Source organism: Aptenodytes patagonicus, chromosome 3, assembly GCF_965638725.1.
Source record: "Aptenodytes patagonicus chromosome 3, bAptPat1.pri.cur, whole genome shotgun sequence".
NCBI lineage: Eukaryota > Metazoa > Chordata > Aves > Sphenisciformes > Spheniscidae > Aptenodytes > Aptenodytes patagonicus.
This window is the reverse complement of record NC_134951.1, coordinates 67506447-67527225: the sequence shown is the minus strand read 5'-3', so window position 1 is coordinate 67527225 and position 20779 is coordinate 67506447. Positions and strand designations below refer to the sequence as shown.

The 20779-nt window shown below is 42.7% G+C and overlaps 2 protein-coding genes and 1 long non-coding RNA gene across 4 annotated transcripts in view; 2 read left to right on the top strand and 1 right to left on the bottom strand.

The window, feature by feature from the left end:
- PEX7 (peroxisomal biogenesis factor 7) overlaps positions 1-10201 on the bottom strand; it is a 49562-nt gene extending 39361 nt beyond the window's left edge. For both annotated transcript variants that reach the window (XM_076333684.1, XM_076333685.1), the window contains exons 1-5: positions 10075-10201; positions 8412-8469; positions 6730-6880; positions 2160-2237; positions 1748-1856 (exon numbers count right to left, since the gene is read on the bottom strand). In XM_076333684.1, the coding sequence (XP_076189799.1) occupies positions 1748-1856; positions 2160-2237; positions 6730-6880; positions 8412-8469; positions 10075-10195 (517 nt within the window). In that variant the 5' untranslated portion in view covers positions 10196-10201. The remainder of the gene's footprint in view (positions 1-1747; positions 1857-2159; positions 2238-6729; positions 6881-8411; positions 8470-10074) is intronic.
- LOC143158134 (uncharacterized) lies at positions 9910-15851 on the top strand. The gene is made up of 3 exons (XR_012994918.1): positions 9910-10027; positions 14176-14919; positions 15141-15851. It is a non-coding gene; the product is annotated as an uncharacterized LOC143158134 (long non-coding RNA).
- Positions 15852-17010: 1159 nt separating this feature from the next.
- The window catches only part of MAP3K5 (mitogen-activated protein kinase kinase kinase 5), a 108600-nt gene continuing 104831 nt past the window's right edge, over positions 17011-20779 (top strand). The window contains exon 1 of the mRNA XM_076333668.1: positions 17011-17851. Coding sequence (XP_076189783.1) covers positions 17446-17851 — 406 coding nt within the window. The 5' untranslated portion in view covers positions 17011-17445. The remainder of the gene's footprint in view (positions 17852-20779) is intronic.

Below are 20779 nucleotides of genomic sequence, written 5' to 3'. Positions count from 1 at the left end.
TCACACCTGAGTAGTACTTACAGAAGAAAAATATTGTGTCTTTTGTGCTTGGTTTTTTCCTATAAACTACTATAGAGTCATCAATCGGTGAAAACTGACTGCAATTAGCTTCAGGCTCCAGCAGTATATATTAGTCCCTTTCAAGAGTCAAAGTAAAATTCACAAAAGAATAGGAACTCTTTAGTGTTTTAGTCAAAAATTCCAACAGCTGCACCCACTGAGTCACTCAAAGAGCAGATCAATTGTATGTTGCTGTACCCAATTTATGTACCACCACATACAGCATCTAACAATCAATGTTTCCCAAAATTGTTCAAGTGGCAATGTATTAGAAGAGAGTTTGGCTTCACAGCCTAGAGAATCAAATCTGAAATAACTAGCTGGATCCGTAAAGCCCTTTCGTTCATCTAGAATGTCAGAAATTTTGTATGAGTAAGACTACTGTGGAGGGGAGGCTTCTGAGCAGGACTTTAAAGAGAAAACATCCCCTAGAATTTGCAAAAAACACTAAGCACTGTTTTCTCCACTTACCTTTCACCAAATGGTACTTAGCTAGTATTTTGTACTATATAGCTGCATTTCAGTGGAACTGTTCATACAGCGTACAGGGCTCAATCCTGTAAGTTTCTGCACATCCTATTAGATAGGTACCTCACTAAGTGTTACCTCAATGAATCTTCAAATAAGTTGGAAATATCTGTGCACCAGCACCTGGCTTCCAAGCACTACTATGTTAGAACAAATACATGTAACTTGTTAGACATTCTAGCTCAACTCTGCAAGCAGAGTCAGATGGAAATAGCCAGACTGAAATTTTATGAAAGCCATGTGCACTTTTTCATCAAAATTCCCAAGGAATAGGGAAGACCAGTATCTGTGTGTACTCACTGTCTCTCTTTTACTTCAGTAACAGGAAAACATATTTATACTTGCTTACCCTCTTGATATAAGAGCTAAACAATTTCTATTTAAATCAGTACAGAAGTCCAACAGACTTGAAATCAGAGAAATTTAAGCTGCTGGAGTTAACCTACCAATATTTGCATTAAGGCAGTGTCTTACTGCCCCTTTGCCCAAGCAAATTCCGTGGCTCACAGCATGCCTCACCCAGTTAGTCAGCAGTTAGGCTCCAGGTCTCACTCCAGAGCTCTCCTTGTGCCTCTGGAGCAGGAGCAGTGTTTAGAACATACCTCACCATACAGTCTCTTTGCCTCTAGGTACACCCAACTCAGTTATGATTGTATTGACCAGCAAGATTCATAGCAGTGGCCAAAGCAGAAGTAAAATTGATGATTACCTTTCCCAAAGAACAAAGCACAGAGGTCTCCAGCAGTACTTAAAACAGTTCAATGGGGACTATGTTTCTCACAGAGTTAACAGGCTACTGACACTTGAGATAACTTGAACAAAAATGTAAGCCAGAACACAAAATAAGGCATGTAACATGATTTAGTGGTCAATAATAAGAGTGAGGTGAATGGAAGAGAGCTACATAAAATAACAGAAAAAATTGCCACAAAGTCACTGAAGTGACTGCTAGAAAACTGCTGATCCCTGTTTAAATGGCCAAGAGGATGATTTACAGATCATAACAGAACCTACCAATCCAGCTGCAGCAATACGTTTATCTTTCCTTCTTCCATTTTTATGTATGACACACACCACCATCTGCTGGATGAAGTACTGAACTAATCCAGTAACATACAAGGTTTTTTTGTTGTGAGAACCCCTTTACCATCATATTTACCTGAGGCAGATGCAAAACAACCTGGGATGTGTGGAGACCATATAGTGCTGTAAATGACCCCTTCGTGGCCTTTAAAAGTGCATAATGACTTCCCCACAGCTGGATCCCACTGAATAAAGTAAAAGGAAAACTGTTGAGGTACACATTCAGTAAGAAAGGGTTTCATACATAAAAAAAGCTTTATACATACAGAAAGGACTAAATGAAATTCTTTTTACCATGTATCAAGAAAAGCATTTGTATACTTAAACTGATATCAACTGAGGGATAAAGCAACACCTCAGTTAAAACAGAATTTCAGCCTCAATGTACAAATAAAGAGGAAAAGTGAATCAATGCTGTTTCTTAACACAAAGAACTATCAGATCCAAAACAAATCACATTTTTGGTTTTCTGCTGAAGGTGAACATACCAGCTTGGCTGTTTGATCCCATGAACCAGACACCACTAGCTGCTCTCCTCTAGTTTGGCTCCAGTCAACACTATATGCCTATAAATGATATAACAGCCTAGTTTAGAAAGAGCATTAGAATACAAGTTTGAGACTCTAGTTCACCAAAGTTTCACGAAATAGACTTGGATTTGCAGACTGTATCATAATCAGCTAAAAAACCACACCAGTCAAGCACCACAAAGTTGCCAACAATGCCATTTACCTGAACAAAAATTAAATTTAACATCTCAGTCTGTCATTAAAGGTACATATAGGCTCAGAAAAGTATCCAAAAAAGTAAAGATGGGCGAAAATGGAGGGGGGAAAAAAAGTTGTAACAAAATCCACATAGACCCACCATGACTAGAAGTTTCTACCACTGTAAAAAGCCATAATTCAAATTGATTTCTTATCTCTGGTCCAATTTTATTCAAATATGTACAGTTTCTAATTGCTAGCAATGTAAATGCCATCTCTCTTCAGAGCTGACTTTGAGGTTTTAGCTGACTAACAATAAATACTTTTTTATTATATCTAATTCTCATAAGAAATACATGCCATAAAATACTCATTTTCATCTTTTCCAGGTTCTATGACACTCTTTTTTTACCATTCATATCCTTAAATAAATAAAATAAAATTAAAAACTCAACTTCCCTCATGACTAATCATTTCAGCTATTAAGAAATTGCTTTTCACTGTGCAGTTGAAATAAGCTCCCTCTTCTCTGACAGTTTATTCTAACATTGGTCCCACGCCTTGACAGAGGATACCTTAACTCCATCTTTCACTGCTGATTTTTCAGCTCTGCTGCCTCAGCGAAAACAAATGCTCTGAGGTAGTTCTTCAAACTACTTCAAATCTGAAAGTCTCAAGAACATATACAACTTCCATCTTCAAATGCACCGTATCTTCATGTACATGATGGAAGGTGTATTCTATTCTATCTAGTCTGATCTCACACCAAAATGGCTCAATAAGCTGCAGTGGACATGAACCATTTCAGTGCTAAGGCGGATAAATATTAGCTGAAACAGTTTATTTGCTTCACCTCCTGACCCAATCAGACCTTCCATGACACTTCTCTGAAACGTGGCCACTACCTACCAGTAGTAGGTAGCACTGCTCTCAACAGTCGGGCCACTACCCACCAAGGATTTGTACTCCAGTTGGGACAATCTAGTTCTAGCACAGCACTGGATCTAATCTGCAAGTCAACATACTAGATGCTGTGTTTGTCTTGGATAGATGGAATTGTGCATTAAATGACAGCAACCCTGTTTTGAAAGTGAAAATGTTTGGACCTGTGTCACCAGACAAAAAAGCAGAGAAGCTGGACTGGAAAAAAATCCAGCAAAAGCCAAAGTCTTCTATGGAAAGTGTCCTTTATGAGAAAGGAAATCAAGGTATCATTTAGCTACTTCTGAGAATTTTCCTTCCTAAGAAATATTTCAGTCTATGCTAGATCCAGGTTAAATTAACTGTTTTTCATCTATTTGCTTATTTCCCGTAAGTGGAAGGCAACCACTGCCCACAGAAAAACAAAGTGCCTTATCTCCAACTTTCCTTTTTTATTTTACAATGTCCTGCTTCCCATATACTGAAAGACATATTGCTCTGGCACCATTTTGTGCTAACTCCCTTCCTTGAGGAGCTTTTAACCAAAACGTACAAGACACTCAGACAGTACTTGACAAAAAACAAATAACAAACTGACAGGTAATTCTTTTGTTTCTTTTTCCAAACCATGCCTTTACCTCTTGGCTTTTCTACTTTTGTCAGCTAACTACCAGTAACTACCGGCTCATTAAAACACCCTCCCTTTCAACCTGGCTCCTCCTATTAAAATAGTAACAAATATTTTAAGAATGGAAGACATCCCGGTTCTCCGAAGTGGCTCCCGAGCTCCTCACAAACATTAGCCTCTCTCCTTCCCCCTGAATCTGTGTCATGGCCTGTGTTAAACTCCTAAGCTGTTGCTGTTTGGAAATGCCCCCAAATGTGTCACTACATAGTATGCCTCTTTCACACAACAGCTCTATAAAGTCAGCTCAGTTGAAGCTTTTGGCTTTCATATTCATGTCCAAGATTTTCCAGAAAGAAATACGACTCTGAGAAATATGCACCTGTGTCACACAATTCACCTAGCCCCACATATTTGGGATGTATCAGATCTACCGCACAGATAAGGCAAAGCGCACATATGGCTTACAGCTCACTCGCAAGCTATCAGCACATAGATCTGTTGAACACATGTTGTGACACAGATCTGCGTACATATGGCAGACATGGTTGGGACTGCCCAGCACTCTGCAGCTGCATCGGCGGCAATGGGACCTGAGCAAATTCTCCTTCGGGCAAGAACTGCAAACAGAACAGACAACAGGCTCAGGAAAAGCAAGAGCTATTTTCCGTTTGGCATGTGACAGGGCCAGGTAATGGGAAGAGAATGAAAAGAAGAAGGTGTGGAGAACAAAGTAAGGTTCACTTTCATTCTTTCCTTTTCATGCTATCATCCAACATAAATTTACAGACTCTTCAATAGAAGCTGTGTTGAGCAACTGGGAAAGACTAATAACACAGCATAAACCTTAGTTATTAATCTTCTAGTGCTTTATCTTCAATCATAAAATACATTATATATTTATATATATAAAAATATATATATTTTTTTTTATATATATATATATATATATAGTTATATATAACTAGTTTATACCTAAACAGCAGCAAGAAATGCCTCAGGCAAGATGAAAAGATGATGAAAAAAAGATATAAAAACATAAAAAATAGTTTAAAATAAATGTTCAGGCTCACTTTACAGGACAAATTTAATTCAAGCATTCTATTGTCTCACATTCCAGTGAGACTTCATCAAAACCGAAGTAAATTAGACTAATTTATTCATGAGATTCAGCAGTTGGTTAGTGCTGGAATAAAACTCATTGTCCTTTGATAATAAAGATGCGCTTTTAAATTAAAAATGCACATTCTTTTTGAGGAGGGATAATGATCTCATTTAGAAAACAAGAAACAGATCCCTGTCAATCTTGCATTAGAAACTTTATAAAATGCAGTGACAAAATTGTCATTAGAAATGTCAGACAGGGATTAAGGATTAGGAAGGTAGTCAATCTTTTTAAAGAGCACTGCCTGCCAGTTTTTACCACAAACTATTAGATATATTCCCTCTGAGATCTATCCTCTTAATGCATGTTTATAAAGAATCAATACAAACCTTGTATCTCACAATACACACTCAGACTGTGTTTCCTATACTGTCTTTCTAACTCATGGTTGAATGCATCGACCTCCCCATGCTACCTGCTAAACTAAGACTTGGACACAGAAATGTTTACTTCACAAACAACAGATGGTGTAGCAGAACCAAAATAAACTTATGGACAGAATTTCAATGAGAAAACGATAGAGACAAAAAAAAAAAAATTGGTATTATGCTTTGCCTACATCTTTCTGTTACTACCATCAGCCTTTGAACACTATCATAAAATCCTGATCGCAACTACAAACTCATCTCTCAAAATTCTTTATTTACATAGTATATGTATTAAACCAAAGTAGCAAAATTACAAAGAAATAAGGTACAGAAGACAGACTGTCATATAACTGCCGTCACTCAGCTTTTAGCTTTGTGCTTCATATCTGAAAAAATCTTGAGGTCTTTGTGAATACAAAACTGGATTTCCTCCATCATTTTTTTATTGACTACATATCCACTAGGTTTATGTCATTTAGATGCGTCACTAATCCAGGCTAAAACTGATTGCATCTAAAGTTCAAAGACTTGACAGAAATGAGTGGAGAGTTAGAAGGAAAGCATGAAAAAAAAAAAAAAGGGTAGAAAAATCACTTGGGGGAAGACAAATACACTAAAGCATAAATGTCCTTAAAAATATGCAAATACATTTGTGAACATTAGTATAGCATTTTTCTCTACCCATATTGCACTGCATAAAGAAACTGAGATTTTAAGAAAATCAAATGCAATAGTATGAAACCAAGGCTAAAAAAATACATGCTGTCCCAATATTTGATTACTGTTATTTGAGTAGGATCTCACAGATGCTAGGATGGAAAAAGGATAAGCAGTTCCCAGGTACAACAGAAGTCCTAAGGATCTGCATAATGTGTATCACTCTATACCTCAAGGATAACACTGCTATATACATCAGCTGTCTGATTTAGACCTATCCAATAATGCTCTCTAAAAATTACGGAATGACTGCAGTACTTCCATACAACACAATGATTACTTAGCCTATAAGAAACCACAAACACTATTTCTGAATATATTAGATTTATGTAATTAAGCGGCACCTACTAGAGCGTATGAATGTACATACAAATATGTACAACAGGTAATTCACTTTATATTCAAAATAATGTTGTTATGAATTCAAACCACGGACCCAAACAAAGTTAAAAAATTTTTGACAACAAAACCCACTTTTGAAAAAGTCCACAAATAAATCCTTTAATAATTCAAACATTAGATCATCCATTACATTTTTCAAGTTGCCTGGTTTACCTCCTGAGTGTGCTCTTTATAGACTTGCAGTGGACCTTTGGTTTTAGCTGTATCCCAGATTTGCAGAGATCCATCTCCGCTAGAAGTGATCAACACATGTTCATTATTCTCACTCCAGGTCACATCAAACAGACCATCATTCCAGTCAAAACTAAATCGGAACAATGAAGATATTTGTCCATGAGAAAGCATGACATAGAAGTCTGGACTAGTTACATGCAAAGACAGTATTTCTTTAAATCACCCTATTTACCATGCTAAACGCATTTTTATATATTTGAGTTTCCTGTAAATCTCCTTACAAGTAACTTGTTATAATGGCAACTTTTACAACTGTATGCCAGAATAGGTTGATTAAGTTAAAGCATAAATGAGCCAAGCACCTTCCACACACAGAGAACGAAATCTGATTTCAGTCTTAAACTTGCCAGGCAAAGAGAGACAGAGGTACCACATGTCTCAGCCTGATCTACGGTTTCTCCAGGATGTTGCTACAGAGGTAGGAGCTCTTTGTCTGTAACAACTGTAGTAAACAAAGAAATAAAACTGTTTGTGTTGGGAGAGCTCTATCCAATTCACACCACCATTAGGAAGCTGAGTCACAGTGAAAAAACAACAGAAAGACAGTCATGAACACATTAAAGATCTCTACGCTCCCTTAAAAGGGCTTTCAACACACCAACAATTCCTCATACGGGATCTGATACCATATATTAGTTGCTCTGCAACAACTATCGATGACCGTGCTGTTATCTGATGGTAGATATGAATTTATTTACCCCCTTTTCACTGAAGGTTCAGCTAAGCTCAGGTTAAACTTCATGGCACCCTGCAGTAATGATGAAGGAAAGGCATGCACACAGAACGTTTTGATAGAGAAAATGACACAGCTTATGGCTCAGAAAGTTACAGGACTTTCTACCACAAAATAAGTGGAGTAACTGGAAACATAAAAATGAACAGTACTAAACCAGAGCACTTAGCAGAACTAACATCTGTGTTGAACATCTTCAACGAGTCTTGCCTTAACAATTATGAATTAAAAACACTTTCTCTGAATAGGATTAACTATTTGTTAAGCATTTCTATTTCAGGCTTCTTAATCTAAACAATTGCTGTTTCAAAACTTTCTTTAAAAAAAAAAGTAAGTCAATGATGGTTAAGTATTAAACCCTCTCCTTCCTAACCTTTCTCCTTCTCCCATCCAGAAGACAAATCAAACTCCTCTCAGACCCTTAGAATATTGGATCTCCTAGGAAGGACCTCCATGACTTTACGCAGCTTCCTGCCCTATTTTCAGTGTAAGTCAATTATAAGGGCATAAATTTAGGTGGCAATGCACTGTTCCTAAAAAACTAAAACTTTTAATTTCAAGCTAGGGCAGAGAGGCTGCTTTTAATTTACATTGTCAGTTTTCTATAAAATGGTTTACACTACAGAAAGGGTGCAATCCAGATTACTTCCTATAATAAAATCTATGCAATATAAACCTATCATTTGTATGTAAATACAAATGCATTCATTTGTATGTAAACACAAAGACATGTATTCAGTAGATACTATAGCACAGATACAATACTTTTTATCACTAACAATAATCCAAAATATTTGGGTTGTGTCTTGTACTCACAGGTACATAATAAGTTTTTCTTTTGCAAAAATAAAACATAAGCCTGTGTTACCTCCTGAGCAGAACTATCCCAGCTTCATTTTGTTCCAGCACTGCCAGAGTTCCACAACCTAAACCAGGAAAATAAAACAAAACATCACAACTAGTTCCCCCATGCCAAAGGAAACTACTGTGGTTCTGAAGTACCTCCAGTGTGCAAATTCAAAGGGCATCTGAACTTTAAGAGGCCAAATAATTTAGTTGCATAAATAAACATCTTGTTGTCTCATGTTCTCTAAAACAGTAATTCATTTACATCAAATTATTTTTTGATTTTTTTTTACTCCAGTATACCTGTAGCTGAGGTTGGAAAAGAAACAACTCACTTATAAAGCATAAAAGTGCATTTTCCCCATGACCCTCACCTTACAGACATACCAGCACAGGGTTCCTTTTTATCTTTTTGATAACACAGCAGACATAACGCTTTTTTTCCTCCTGAATCTAGTAATGCAAACACAGCTCACCAGAAATGAAACAATTCAGTTCTGAGAAAACACACATGGGTACTGCTTTCCCATATGTCGTGGTTTAATCTCAGTCAGCAATTAAGCACCACGCAGCCGCTCGCTCACTCCCCCCCACCCGGTGGGATGGGGGAGAGAATTGGAAGAGCACAAGTTAGAAAGACTCGTGGGTTGAGATAAAAACAGTTTAATAATTGAAATAAAATGATAATAATAATATGATAATAATAATAATAATACACAAAACAAGTGATGCACAGCACAATTGCTCACCACCCGCTGACCGATGCCCAGCCAGTCCCCGAGCAGCGGCCCCCCCGGCCAGCTTTTCCCAGTTTATGTACTGAGCATGACGTCACATGGTATGGAATGTCCCTTTGGCCAGTTTGGCTGTGCCCCCTCCCAGCTTCTTGTGCACCTCCAGCCTCCTCAGTCAGTAGAGCATGGGAAGCTGAAAAGTCCTTGGCTAGTGTAAGCATTACCTAGCAACAACTAAAACACCGGTGTGTTATCAACTTTGTTCTCATCCTAAATCCAAAACACTGTACCAGCTACTAGAAAGGAAATTAACTCTATCCCTGCCGAAACCAGGACACCATATGACTGGGATATTGTCAAAGTAATTCCACATTTAGAAACTTTATTTAAAATGAATGCTTTCAGGAGCAATACTCCCACTGGAAATGAAAAAGGTCCCGATGCTGAGAAAAGCTCAGCTTGCCTCTTCAGCGGGACCGTGGAGTCGCCAGGGCCTGTCGGGACACTCGGTGACTGAGACTAGAACAGTTAAAATTTTAAGGAGAAAATCTTTTCAGACATTTCATTCACGTTGTGTATGTCTCTACTACTATATCTATTCTCGACCCCATAAAATTAGTACTCCTCTGAGAGGGTCTTGTGAAAAACACCACCAAAACAGCGGGTTTGTATTTCCGTCATCCGGCGAACCCGGCAGGCTGGGGACCTCAGAGGCAAGCACCAGGCTTGCAATCCGCTCCGATACCAACCCCAGCCCGGTCACAGAAAATAGACGTTGTACCCCGGCAAAACAAAAGCAACGGAAAGGGAAATCCCAAAATGCTTTTACAGACATCGACTGTCGTTCCGAACACCCGGATTTCCAGCCACGAGCGAGCCCCCGTGAGAAGCCGCCACCGGGAACGTACGTTAACGGTTACCCACCCACCCACACCCCCCCCCCGCCCGCACCTGCGATGCCATAGTACTGCGCGGCGGCGCAGGCCACACGCCCCGGCCAGTAAGGCGAGAACTCCGCCGCGTAGCCGTGCAGCCCGGGCAGCCGCAGGGCGCCGCCGCCCGCCGTGCCCATGGCCCCCGCCCGGGCCTGGGCCTGGGCCGAGGCGCGGAAGGAGCCGCCGCGCCCCCGCCGCACGCACGGCCCCGCCGGAAGCGCCCCGCCCGCCGGGTGGTGCTGAAGCTGCGGCGCCGCCATCTTTGGCGATGGCAGAGGGCGGCCTGGGTGGCTGTCAGCGTGGCAGGCCGCGTCAGCCCCGTCCCCCTGGGCTGCACCGGCGGGCCCGGCTGGAGAGGGCACCGCTGCCATCTCCGAGGCCCCCCCGGGCTCCAGGAGGACTGCTGCTGGCCCTGGGTGGCCGTCCCGCTCTGCCTCACTGCGCCAGCCACCCCCAGCGGCTGCCGGGTCCCGCTCTGACTGACTCTGCTGAGGTGGTAGCTGCAGCCTTGGGCTTCTGTGGCATATCCCTCCAGTGCGGCCTTGTCCTCTGACCTCTTCAGAGGAAACCTGTAAGCTTAGGAGGGCCTACTGAGAAATTTATCACTTGATACCATTGGGCTTTCGTACATACCCCAGCGTGAGTTGTAATTAAAGGTCATCTGGCCCAGACCAGGCCTCTGACCACGCGCTGGCCGTTTCTCATGATAAACAATTCTGCAAAATTGCCTTCTGGTGACAAGGACATCACTTCCAAACTTCAAAGGCATCCAAGACGTACATCAGCTGATTGTGTGTGCATCAGCTTGAATACGTGAGATGTTTCAGGCATACTATAAGTATGTATGTTACCTGTCATTTTTCCTTTTAAAAAGCCCTTCCAAGCTATTCTGTTCTCTTAGTTCCTTGAATAGATCTGCATATTTTATCATTCTTCTTGTGATGCAATTATGCTTTATGGAAGTCCTTTTATGAACGAACTGAAGTTTTCTTACACCTGTCACAACTTCTGTTTAAGTCAGTGGGAATTTTGCCTTTGAAAGGAAGGGGGGAGCGGTTTGGACTTAGAAAATAAATATTTCGGCAGAGCAGCAGCAGCTGCAGCTTTTGTTATATTCTATCCTGTGTGTGATATATGGGACTTTAAAATACAGACACACAGATCATTCCAGTTGGACACAGACTACCCTAATTAGTTATAATGACCCATCTATGTGTGTAGAGAGAAAAATACAAAATTATTATTTTACACATTAGGAAGGTACAGCAAAGGCGAATTAGATTATTTAATCAAGGTTACGTCATGGAGCTTGGAGGACAGTTACATACTCCTGCTACTCAGCCTTATATTTAAAACTAAACCTTGACTACAAAAATCTATTGTAAAGCCACACAAATGTCTTTTCAACTGGCACTCAAATGCAGATCACTGAATTAGGCAGTTCTACTAATTCTTTGATCTTGTGGTAAAAATGTAAACAAGTATGTTTATCAAACAGCCTCCAGGATTTTAGAATAAAATCAATCCAAATTCAGTGCAAGTGAAGCTCAATTTAATGTATCCTTTGGATTCTCACATCAGCTCCCAAAGCCTCACAACTGGCAATTTATAGGCTTAATTTATTGACAGACATCATATGAGATCAGATTTCTTAACCCTGGGGCAAAGGAGTACCTTACCAAATTGGCAGCTCCAGGCCAAATTCTGCCAATTTTAGCTTCCATGGAATCTTTTTAAATCAATGTGTCTTTTCAAAATGCAAGTTACAAGACAATTTTCTGAGCAAGTGTTTTTAAAGTAATTGCCCTTTGTGACTGGGATGTCAATAACAACACTTGAAAAGATACACAGCCACCGCAGTGGTGCAGTAAGTAAATGTGGACACGGCCCTTTGTGAGGCGGTGTTTGGGAGTCACGTGCTTGATGGTGTAAAGTCCAGTTACTCTATAGACAATTTATCACTGATATATCTGAGTATAGGACAGGTTTCATCAAGTGCATTTTCAAATCCAGTTGATCTTTTGTAATGAGTGAAATTCCACAAAGAGGTTATGCAAACAGGAAGCTGTTCTTATCAGTGGCCCAGCTTTGTTTTAAAGACAGATTAAAAGAATTTTCGTAGACATAAAGATCAAGAAGTGGATAAAAGGTTACAAGGAAGTCCTGAGAGAAGGACTAGTTCACAAAACATTTGGGTTTGGGTTTTTTTTCCCACAGAAAAGCTTGTGAGTTCAGGTTTTGAAGATCCTTAGACGTTGGAAGCAAAATAATAAGGCGAGTGAAAGTATTTGCACAGAAGATTTCAAGGTAGAATAACAACTAAAGAAACGAAAGCTATTTTACAAGCAAAGAGAGAAGGGCCCAAAAAACCAAACTGCCAAACACGACTGTGTTTCCTCCTCAGCCCCTGGGCAGCTGAGTAAATTCCAGAAACAGGAAGGACCACCAATCACAGTAGCGTTTCATATGCAGCTATTGAAACCGAACGGTCTCCCAGCCAGCGCTGTCCACCGACAGACACCAAACCGACGTATCCCCCCTGCAGCGGTAGATGGCAGCCATGTTCCACGTAAAAACCGAGAGCCCTCAGTTCTAGGAAAAAATTCCCCAACTACACCGGAGATTTTTTTTTTACTAACCCAACATGAAGCAAAAAATTGAAAGTTGCTTAGTATGTAACTTTTAGGCTATATTTATGCTGCGGTCACTTCTCTGAGCTCAGCCTACAATCATGCCCCTCGTTAGCGTTAGAATAGGTAGTTGAGATGCTTACAGCAGTATCTCCACATCCAGTTCACCTTCTTTTCAGTCCACCGAGCTCTATTCTGTTAGAAACACCTGTCCGTCATTTCCTCAGCTTGCTGGCTGGCAGCTAGCTTAGGTGTGAGTTGGGCTTGTAGCCATCGCTGCTGCATACACAAATCCTTACAAACCCCTTGCTGGTCAGCAGAAACAGTTATCACGAAGGCTCGAGTCCAGGTATTTAGAGAAGTGAAAAGATCTTTTCTACCAGAGCTTTCTCTGGTAGAAAAGATTGTGAGCTATTCCCCCGCATGCAAGGACAGGTAGCTTAAAACACTGAAAATACTCAGGGACTGCAGTAAACTTTTTTCTGTCTTTTAGTTATTGAGCCATTCATTAGGCTTCATGCTATCAAGATTTTCTTCTACAACAGTGAATGCTTATTGACTAATAGAAACGTAGATATCTTCCCAGCTGAAATTCCCATACAGTCATGAAGCTGCATGAGTTGAAGCTTTAAGAAAAGCATTTAGCGTCCCAAGGTTCCTGATAAGACTGCAAAACTACCAACACTGAAAATAAACAAATGAAAGTAACCAAGGGGGTTGCAGGAATTAATGCAAACAAAAAAGGCTCCCCTCATATGGGGGAAGTGGGGATTGTGGAAGTTGGAAGGAAGAGGCAGTTAGCATGGAGACTTTTCTGGAAGTTTAAAAGAACACAAGAAGTGAGAGGAGGGAAAGACGCTGGAGCAGAGGAAGATCTAGACGAGGAGATTTAGAAAGAAGCATGAGAGTTGTTGTGGGGAAAAAGGGTATGAAGCAAGAACAGCGCACACTCTTCACCATGCTCACAAGACAAGGGCTCCAAGGACAGTCCTGACTGATGAAATATCCACCCCCAACGAAGTATCCACATTGCTCCATCAGTTTTTGCTGACTGCCATTTATGTGCACCATGCCATAATTTGGTAAGCAGATTCCACATGTTATTCCTGTTACATGATCAGCTGCATCCCTACACAATGGCCACCAGTCTCTATTTACCTGCCCCTTTGTACTTAAATATTGCTTTAAATGTTCAGTGTAATCATAGATTTACCACGTTTTAAAGATTGACAGCTGACTGCCTCATTACAAAATATTGCCCTCTCTCTGTTGAACATAAAGGCTACTTCTGATTGTCTACAGTGATATACTTAGTCCACTTTTTAGGACGATTTTTAGAAACGTTTTTTATTTCAGTTTAATCATTGCTGCTGCTTGTGAGAGTTCTGGTCTAAAGCTTACAGAAATTGCATTAGTTTATGTACTTTCAATATCTCATTTGGATATTTGTATCTGCAAATTTCTTTACATTCTTTTTTTTTTTTTAGACCCATAATTGAAGCCTACTGGACTTTACTCCTGCAAACGTCTTTGTCCTGCTTATCACTGAAGAGTTTACAGTGTATCTCCAATCTCTCATTCCTATATATTATCCTGTAGTTAAATAAGAGGGCCTTAAAGTATGGATGAAATTTAGCATCCATTTTAAACCCAGTATCTGTAGCGATGTATTTTAGTCTAGTCTAACAATTCCATCAACACTACCATAAACAAAATTCAAAATGCAGATTAGTCTAGAATAATTTTTCTCCCTCTACTGGACACTGACGGCCATAATACATGAAAAATATAATTTGGACAGAGTTATGTTAAACGCACATACGTTTTAGATTTCATCTCTATAAATCAGGATGCATTGGAACTACCTTTTTTGGTCTTGGATCTTGTTTACACTAGTTTGAGTAGCTAAATCAAGCCTGTGGCATCTGTCATATGCTGTTTGTCACTCATCAAAAATTGCATGTATATTTGCAACTAATAAAGTTGGCAAATTCTTGGATATTAAAATTATAATTATGGTTAAACCTAGAGGCCAATGATGTATAGCTGTAAAAAACATACAATGAAGAGAGGGTCGTTATTTCAACAAATTTACAGCTAACTGCTTGTTACAAGTTTTTGTCATCAGAAAAAACAGAGCCAGAACACGGCGATACTGAATCGTGGTTATATGCAAACCATCTGGTGCTAAAGATGTTAATTTGACAGCACTTGAGAAACAAGTGAACAAGGTAAGTGTACTTCTGATAACAAATGGGGTGTTATTTTGTTTTTTAAAAAATCCTTTGAATATTATCTCCTAATCAAACATTAAAACACAAGAGCTCCTAAATGTCTGATCACTCACTTCAAACAGTTAACAGATTAAAAGATATGTTTTCACTTTATAAGAACATGGGCAGTTTGTGCTTGTTATTCAACGGCATTTTGATTTTTTTTTTCCCCGGTTTAGGACCCAACCTCACTCCCAGCCAAATCAATAGAAAAACTAACTTGAATTTGGAACAGACACGGTGCTAATAATGAAGCAAGCCTCACAAGTCGGTCATGCTAAGTGGAATAGCATGCTTCTTCCGTCTCCTTTCAGTCTGAGACTTCCTTCTGCACTTGACAAACACGGACTGTTCTCGAGAACAACAGAGACATACTGTTCTTGCTTCCTGTAAGGTGATGTAACTGCAATGCTGAATGGATTAACACTGATTCTGCATTTTGTGGAAAACGACATTATTTAGAAAAACACTGATTGCCATTCAGACTGTAGCAAGAAACAATAACCTACTGTATCTGGCAGATTAGCAAATATTAACTTTTCCCTGTAAATTAGTCTTCAGTTTGCTCATCATCTTCCCACCCCATTTACCCATTTCTTATCAGCAGAAGCAAATGCCAGGCATATCTCGTCGGAAAAGGAGACTGCTCAACACAAAAGCAAGCAGACTAGTGACTAATTTTTCAAATTAGTCCAGAATTGATCCTCCGTCTACAGAAGTCATTGAAAACAATGATACAGGAGCAGGCTTCGTGCCAACAACTTGATTAGTCTGAACGAGATAAATTTTAACAGGATGGACCTATTGATACGACATATAAACATAACTATAAATATGTTTTCCTTCTCTTCTCCTGTAGCTATTTAATAGAAACCCCTAATAAAAAAATATTGAATAAATCATCCATTTTAACAGTATTTCTGTTCAAAAACAGACTGCAAAAGTCTCAACGTCATTTCCTTTTCAAATCCACTTCGAATTCCTCAGAGATTCACTCTTGGCCTGCAAATAATCTGAAAGTTTGGGGTGTTCTCCCTTCATACTATGTATTATTTCAAATGTCAAAGGATCTTTTTCTCTTCCTCAACTGGGTGGCCTACCATGCAAAGTTAGCGCAGCTTTTGGCTATATGCTAGTTATTCCAACTAGTTTCCTTTTTTCCATGAAGAAATGTTTTTGCTAATTATCAAGCGTTCTTGACAGGTAAATTCCAGGTGAGATGTAAGAAACCGACATACTTAATCAACATAGAGGGGTAGTTTTCCAGTTTCCAGGCGCAGCGCTTGAAAAGCGTGAGGCTGATACTGCTGAAAGCAGCCACAAACCCTTCAGCCAACTTGAAGCCGTTTGGGAACACAGGGAGAGGGAGGTTTAGGTTGGAATAATAGTAGAAGACAAGGGCTAATGATTACTAAATCCTGACACTGCTCTCAGCTCGGTGCAAACACCCGAAACACTTGCTCCTGGCGAGCTAGTTAGGCCACGTGTATCATCAAAAAAAAAAAAAAAAGGCAGTAAATGGTAAAAACCCCTTTAACGGGACCGGGTTTAACGCCGAGCCGTTCCACACGACCTAGCTTCACGCAAACACAGGCTCACTTAGATTAAGCGAAAGCACTTTTGAAGACTCCAAGGCGAGTCAGGGCCCGCGTGGTTTCGACGGCGGGGAGGCGCAGCCTGACCCCACCGGCCCGAAGCGCGGCCGTGGGCTCGTTTTACGGGGACGGATATCAAACAATAAAGCTCCGCGGGAGGCGGCGGGGAAGGGGCGCCCTCGGTCCATCCCCAACGGCCCTTACCGCCGGCTTGGCGAGCGCGCCGCCTCCTCACGGGGCGCCCCGGGGCTGCCGGTCCCCTGGGGACCACGGCCGGCCCCGAGGGGAAAGGAGGGCTCCCCGCGGGGACGCGGCGCAGCTCAGCCGCCCCGTGACCTCCCACTCGGGACGCGAAGCGGCCGGAACGCTAAGGGGTGGGTGGGGTTATTTCTGCCCGGAGGCGGGGCCGGAGGGAGGTGCCCGGCGCTGGGGGCCACCTCAGCCCGCGCCGCCAGGGGCTTCGCAGCTGTCGCTCGGCTAAAGCGGGGGCGCCGAAGAGCGATCCCACAAGTGGTTCCTCCCCGCGGCCGAGTAATTTCGTCCCGGGGGCGAAGCGACCGGAGGAAGAGCGAGGTCCCGGGGGCGGCAGGAGAAGGAGGACGGGCTGCCGGGGGTGGGCTCGCCGGGTAGTCCCTGCAGGTGCGGGGGAGAAGGGAGCGGCGCGCTATGGTGCCGGCGGCAGACACTGAAGGAGGCTGTGCTCGTCTCCCCGCTTCCGGCAGCCTTCGCTAGCGCCCGAGGGGAAGCCCCTCGCTTCAGCCCGGCCGCCTCTCCCCTTCAGCAGCTCGGCGGGACCGTTCCGGGACGGGCGGCGCAGCATGGCATCCGCCTAACCCCGGCCGGCGCAGCAGAGCCCGGGGCGCGGCGCGGCGGCTGCTCCTCCGCCGGGATGAGTGACAGCAGCGAGGGGATCATCAGCTTGCCGGTGCCCAGCCCTCCCGGCGGCGGCCCCCCCTGCGAGGAGGTGCTCGGCAGGCGGGCGCAAGGGGCCGACGGTGGCGCCCGCAGCCTCCTGCCCGACTTGGCCGCGCCGCCGCCCGGCACCCCGTGGGCTGAGGACGGCGCCGCCGGCGGCGGCCCGGGCATCGCGGCGCGGGCCAAGGGTGGCGGCAGGCGGACCGCCGTCACCTACGTGATCAACGAGGCAAACCAGGGGCCGCTGCTGGCGGCGGAGAGCGGCGCCCTGCAGAGCCTGCGGGAGGCGTGCGAGGTGGTGGGGGCCGCGCTGGAGACCCTGCACTTCGGCAAGTTGGACTTCGGCGAGACGGCGGTGCTGGACCGCTTCTACAACGCAGGTGAGAGCGACCTGCCGGGGCCGATCGCCGCCGCGGGAGCGGCTCGGCCCGGGCTCACCGTCACCTCCCTGGCCCGGGCCGCCCTGGGTTCACCGCGGGGCGGCGGGAGCAGGCGTGGCCTTCCCCCGCTGCGGGGTCAGCTCCGCCCGCGGAGCCCTCCGGGGACTGAGCCCCGGGGTGGCCCCGCTGCCCCCGGGCTTCGGTGACACCCTTCGGGCGGCCACGGCGGTTACGGGGAGAGGCAAAAGTGCGTCGGAGCCCTTTTTTGTGTCCCCGCTGATGTGTTTTGGAGAAGAAACTGTCAGCAAGCGTGCAGTGAGTCGGCACTTGTCAGCACTCGTGACTTCTACCAGTGGATTAAACATGACCTGGCTGTTTTCTCCCAGTCTCCCAACAGAGTGCAGGGATGCAAGTTTTTACTAATACGCTGAGCTCTGGCTGGAACAGGCAGGAGCTGCGAGGCCCCGGGAGCTTTGTAAAGTAGATTTGGCACCAGCCGTGTAGCTCGACAATTTCTCTGTGCTGACACAGTATCTGGGATGCTCTGTGTGTTTGTGCTCGGAAGTTTGTGCTTCAGATATTGGTTGCATAGAACATTTATGATGGATGGGCTTGAACAAAGAGCTCCGCGTGCCAATCCGGTTAGAATGCCCTGTGCTGCATCCTCTCGCCCCAGTTTGCCAGCTTTCCCAGCGACAAAATTGTAACACCTTCATTTGAGGGTGTGGTGACTCGAGGTTGTGTGTTATGACTTATCTGGCCCCATTTTTAAAAATAATAACAAAAAACTTCCTCCATCTTTTTTGTTTTATTCACAGATATATGGCATGAATGTGGAATAAAAAAGCCTGCTTACTGGGTTTGTAAAGACTTCATAAAAGCAAAATTATAGTACTGAATTAATGTCTTTTTGCCTTAAAAAAATTGGAAGCAGGAAATTGACCTGACCTACAATTTTTGCTTATTGTGTGGTATGGTTTTTGCATATGTGAAATACATGCAAAAAATGAGCATTTAAAAAGTTTGGGCTGATATTGTAGTTTCCTCCTCTCCTGGGAAGGGGGGGGGGGGGGGGAACCAACAAAAAACAAACCTGGTGGGATAGTAGCCAGTTTCCACAAAAGACTCTTCAGCACGGACATGCATATGCATGTCATCTCTTTTGAAACTCCGCGAGCTTTTCCTCATGGACTGCTGCTTTCAGTTCAGTGAGGCGGGCGATTCTGAAGCGTGCAGTCGCAGCTTAGTCCTTGCGCCTCTTGCAGAGCTGTGGTGTTAGAGGTAATGTTCTCAGAGGAGCTGTCCTCACAGGTGGAAATAGGAAGGCCACAGAGCTTCATTATAGATCCTATACTCTCCGCACACAGATAAGAGGGACTTTAGATTTCAAGCACCCTGACACCTCTTCTTTCCAGGACAGGTGAAACCTGAGAGTCTCTTTTGGTTCCGTTGTGGAAGCTGTCGCATAGTGAGGCTCACAGAGTTGAATTATCCGTGTTTTTGTGCCTCTTAACGTTGGTTAATTTTTAGACTCTGAGCTGTGCAATAGGCGGGGTCTCGGTAGTTCACGGAGGCTCTTCTTGTAATGGGAGATTTGACTTGAAGTGGGCCCCTTTCAAATCTGGCAGTAGGCGTCTGGCATATAGTGCTACATAACTGCACGCTTATGTAATATGATTTGCTTATTTCAATGGTTTTTGAGCAAACTGTGTAAATGTGAAAACATTACTTTTTCTTTCAGTACTGTTTGGCTGTGGGAATTTAGTCAAAGTATTGCAAAACAGGAAAAGTATTTTGCCATTCTGCTTTAGTAGCAAAGCCCGTAAACATGTAAAGAGCCAGGAGAGAAACATCCAGCTCCTGGACTGAAGAGAGCAGGACGTAAAAGTTTGTGCCGGCTCCACATATACTCTGTACTGTCTGAGCTGACGAGTCATAAACCAGCTGTGATCCCAAAACTACATTGTGCTGCTGACTCTAAGGCTGAACTTAGGTCTAGAAGGATCTGTGAGTTTTCATACTAGTTTCTTTATTCCTGTTGCATTTTATACGCCCTCTCTCTACATATTTTTAAGAACTAGTTGTTCTCTAGAAACTTTAAGCTAGCGAAAAAATGGCTGTCAGGTTAGGAACAGAACAGCATTAAAGAGTAGAAGCTGTGTAAGCTGAAGAATGCAAGTGGGGAGCAGTGTAGGGAACAAAACCAAAACGATCATGGAGGGTGTAACTATTGCACAGATCACTTTTTTAACTGCTTTAATGGGGTGGTGGTGGGAGCATTTGTAGGTGACCTAAACTCCTTCCCTATTCCCCTTCTTGTCCTCTCTCGTGTGTGCTTTCAGTGATCAAAGATGGTATAAGTAATATTGATAAAGAATGTCTGCACACTACATTATTTAAATAATATAGTGTATGAAAACAGTACGGCATGACTGAATATCAAATAAGAATTTAGCAGTAAAAGTACTTTCAAATTAAGTAACGGTTAACTGGTCTTATTCAAGGTATCAAGTCTTACTGGACTCAGTGTAAAGGCCAACTAAGTTACAAGAGTAAGGAGTGATGTGATTTCATGAAGGTTTGGAAAATCAAGCTTATAGCTGTGTTTGAATGAAATAAAACAATAAACCTCTCAACTCTCGTAATGCGTGTAAATCAACTGTGATTTGGGGGGAAGAGCTACAGTATAACCTATCTGTCCGTCATCAAGCCTTCCCTTTTTAATATCTTGTTTCTGCTTTGTATAACATAGTCTGAACTCTTGGTGATCTCTGATGTAGGTTCACTTCATGCCTTTCACTGCTTCAAAGAGAACTTCAAGGAGTATTAAATAAAATCTAATCTCAGATGTAAATACTCATCATCCGCTCTAAATGTAGATTAGCCTACTAATAATCTTCTTCTGCCAGCTTCAGTCAACTGATGGTT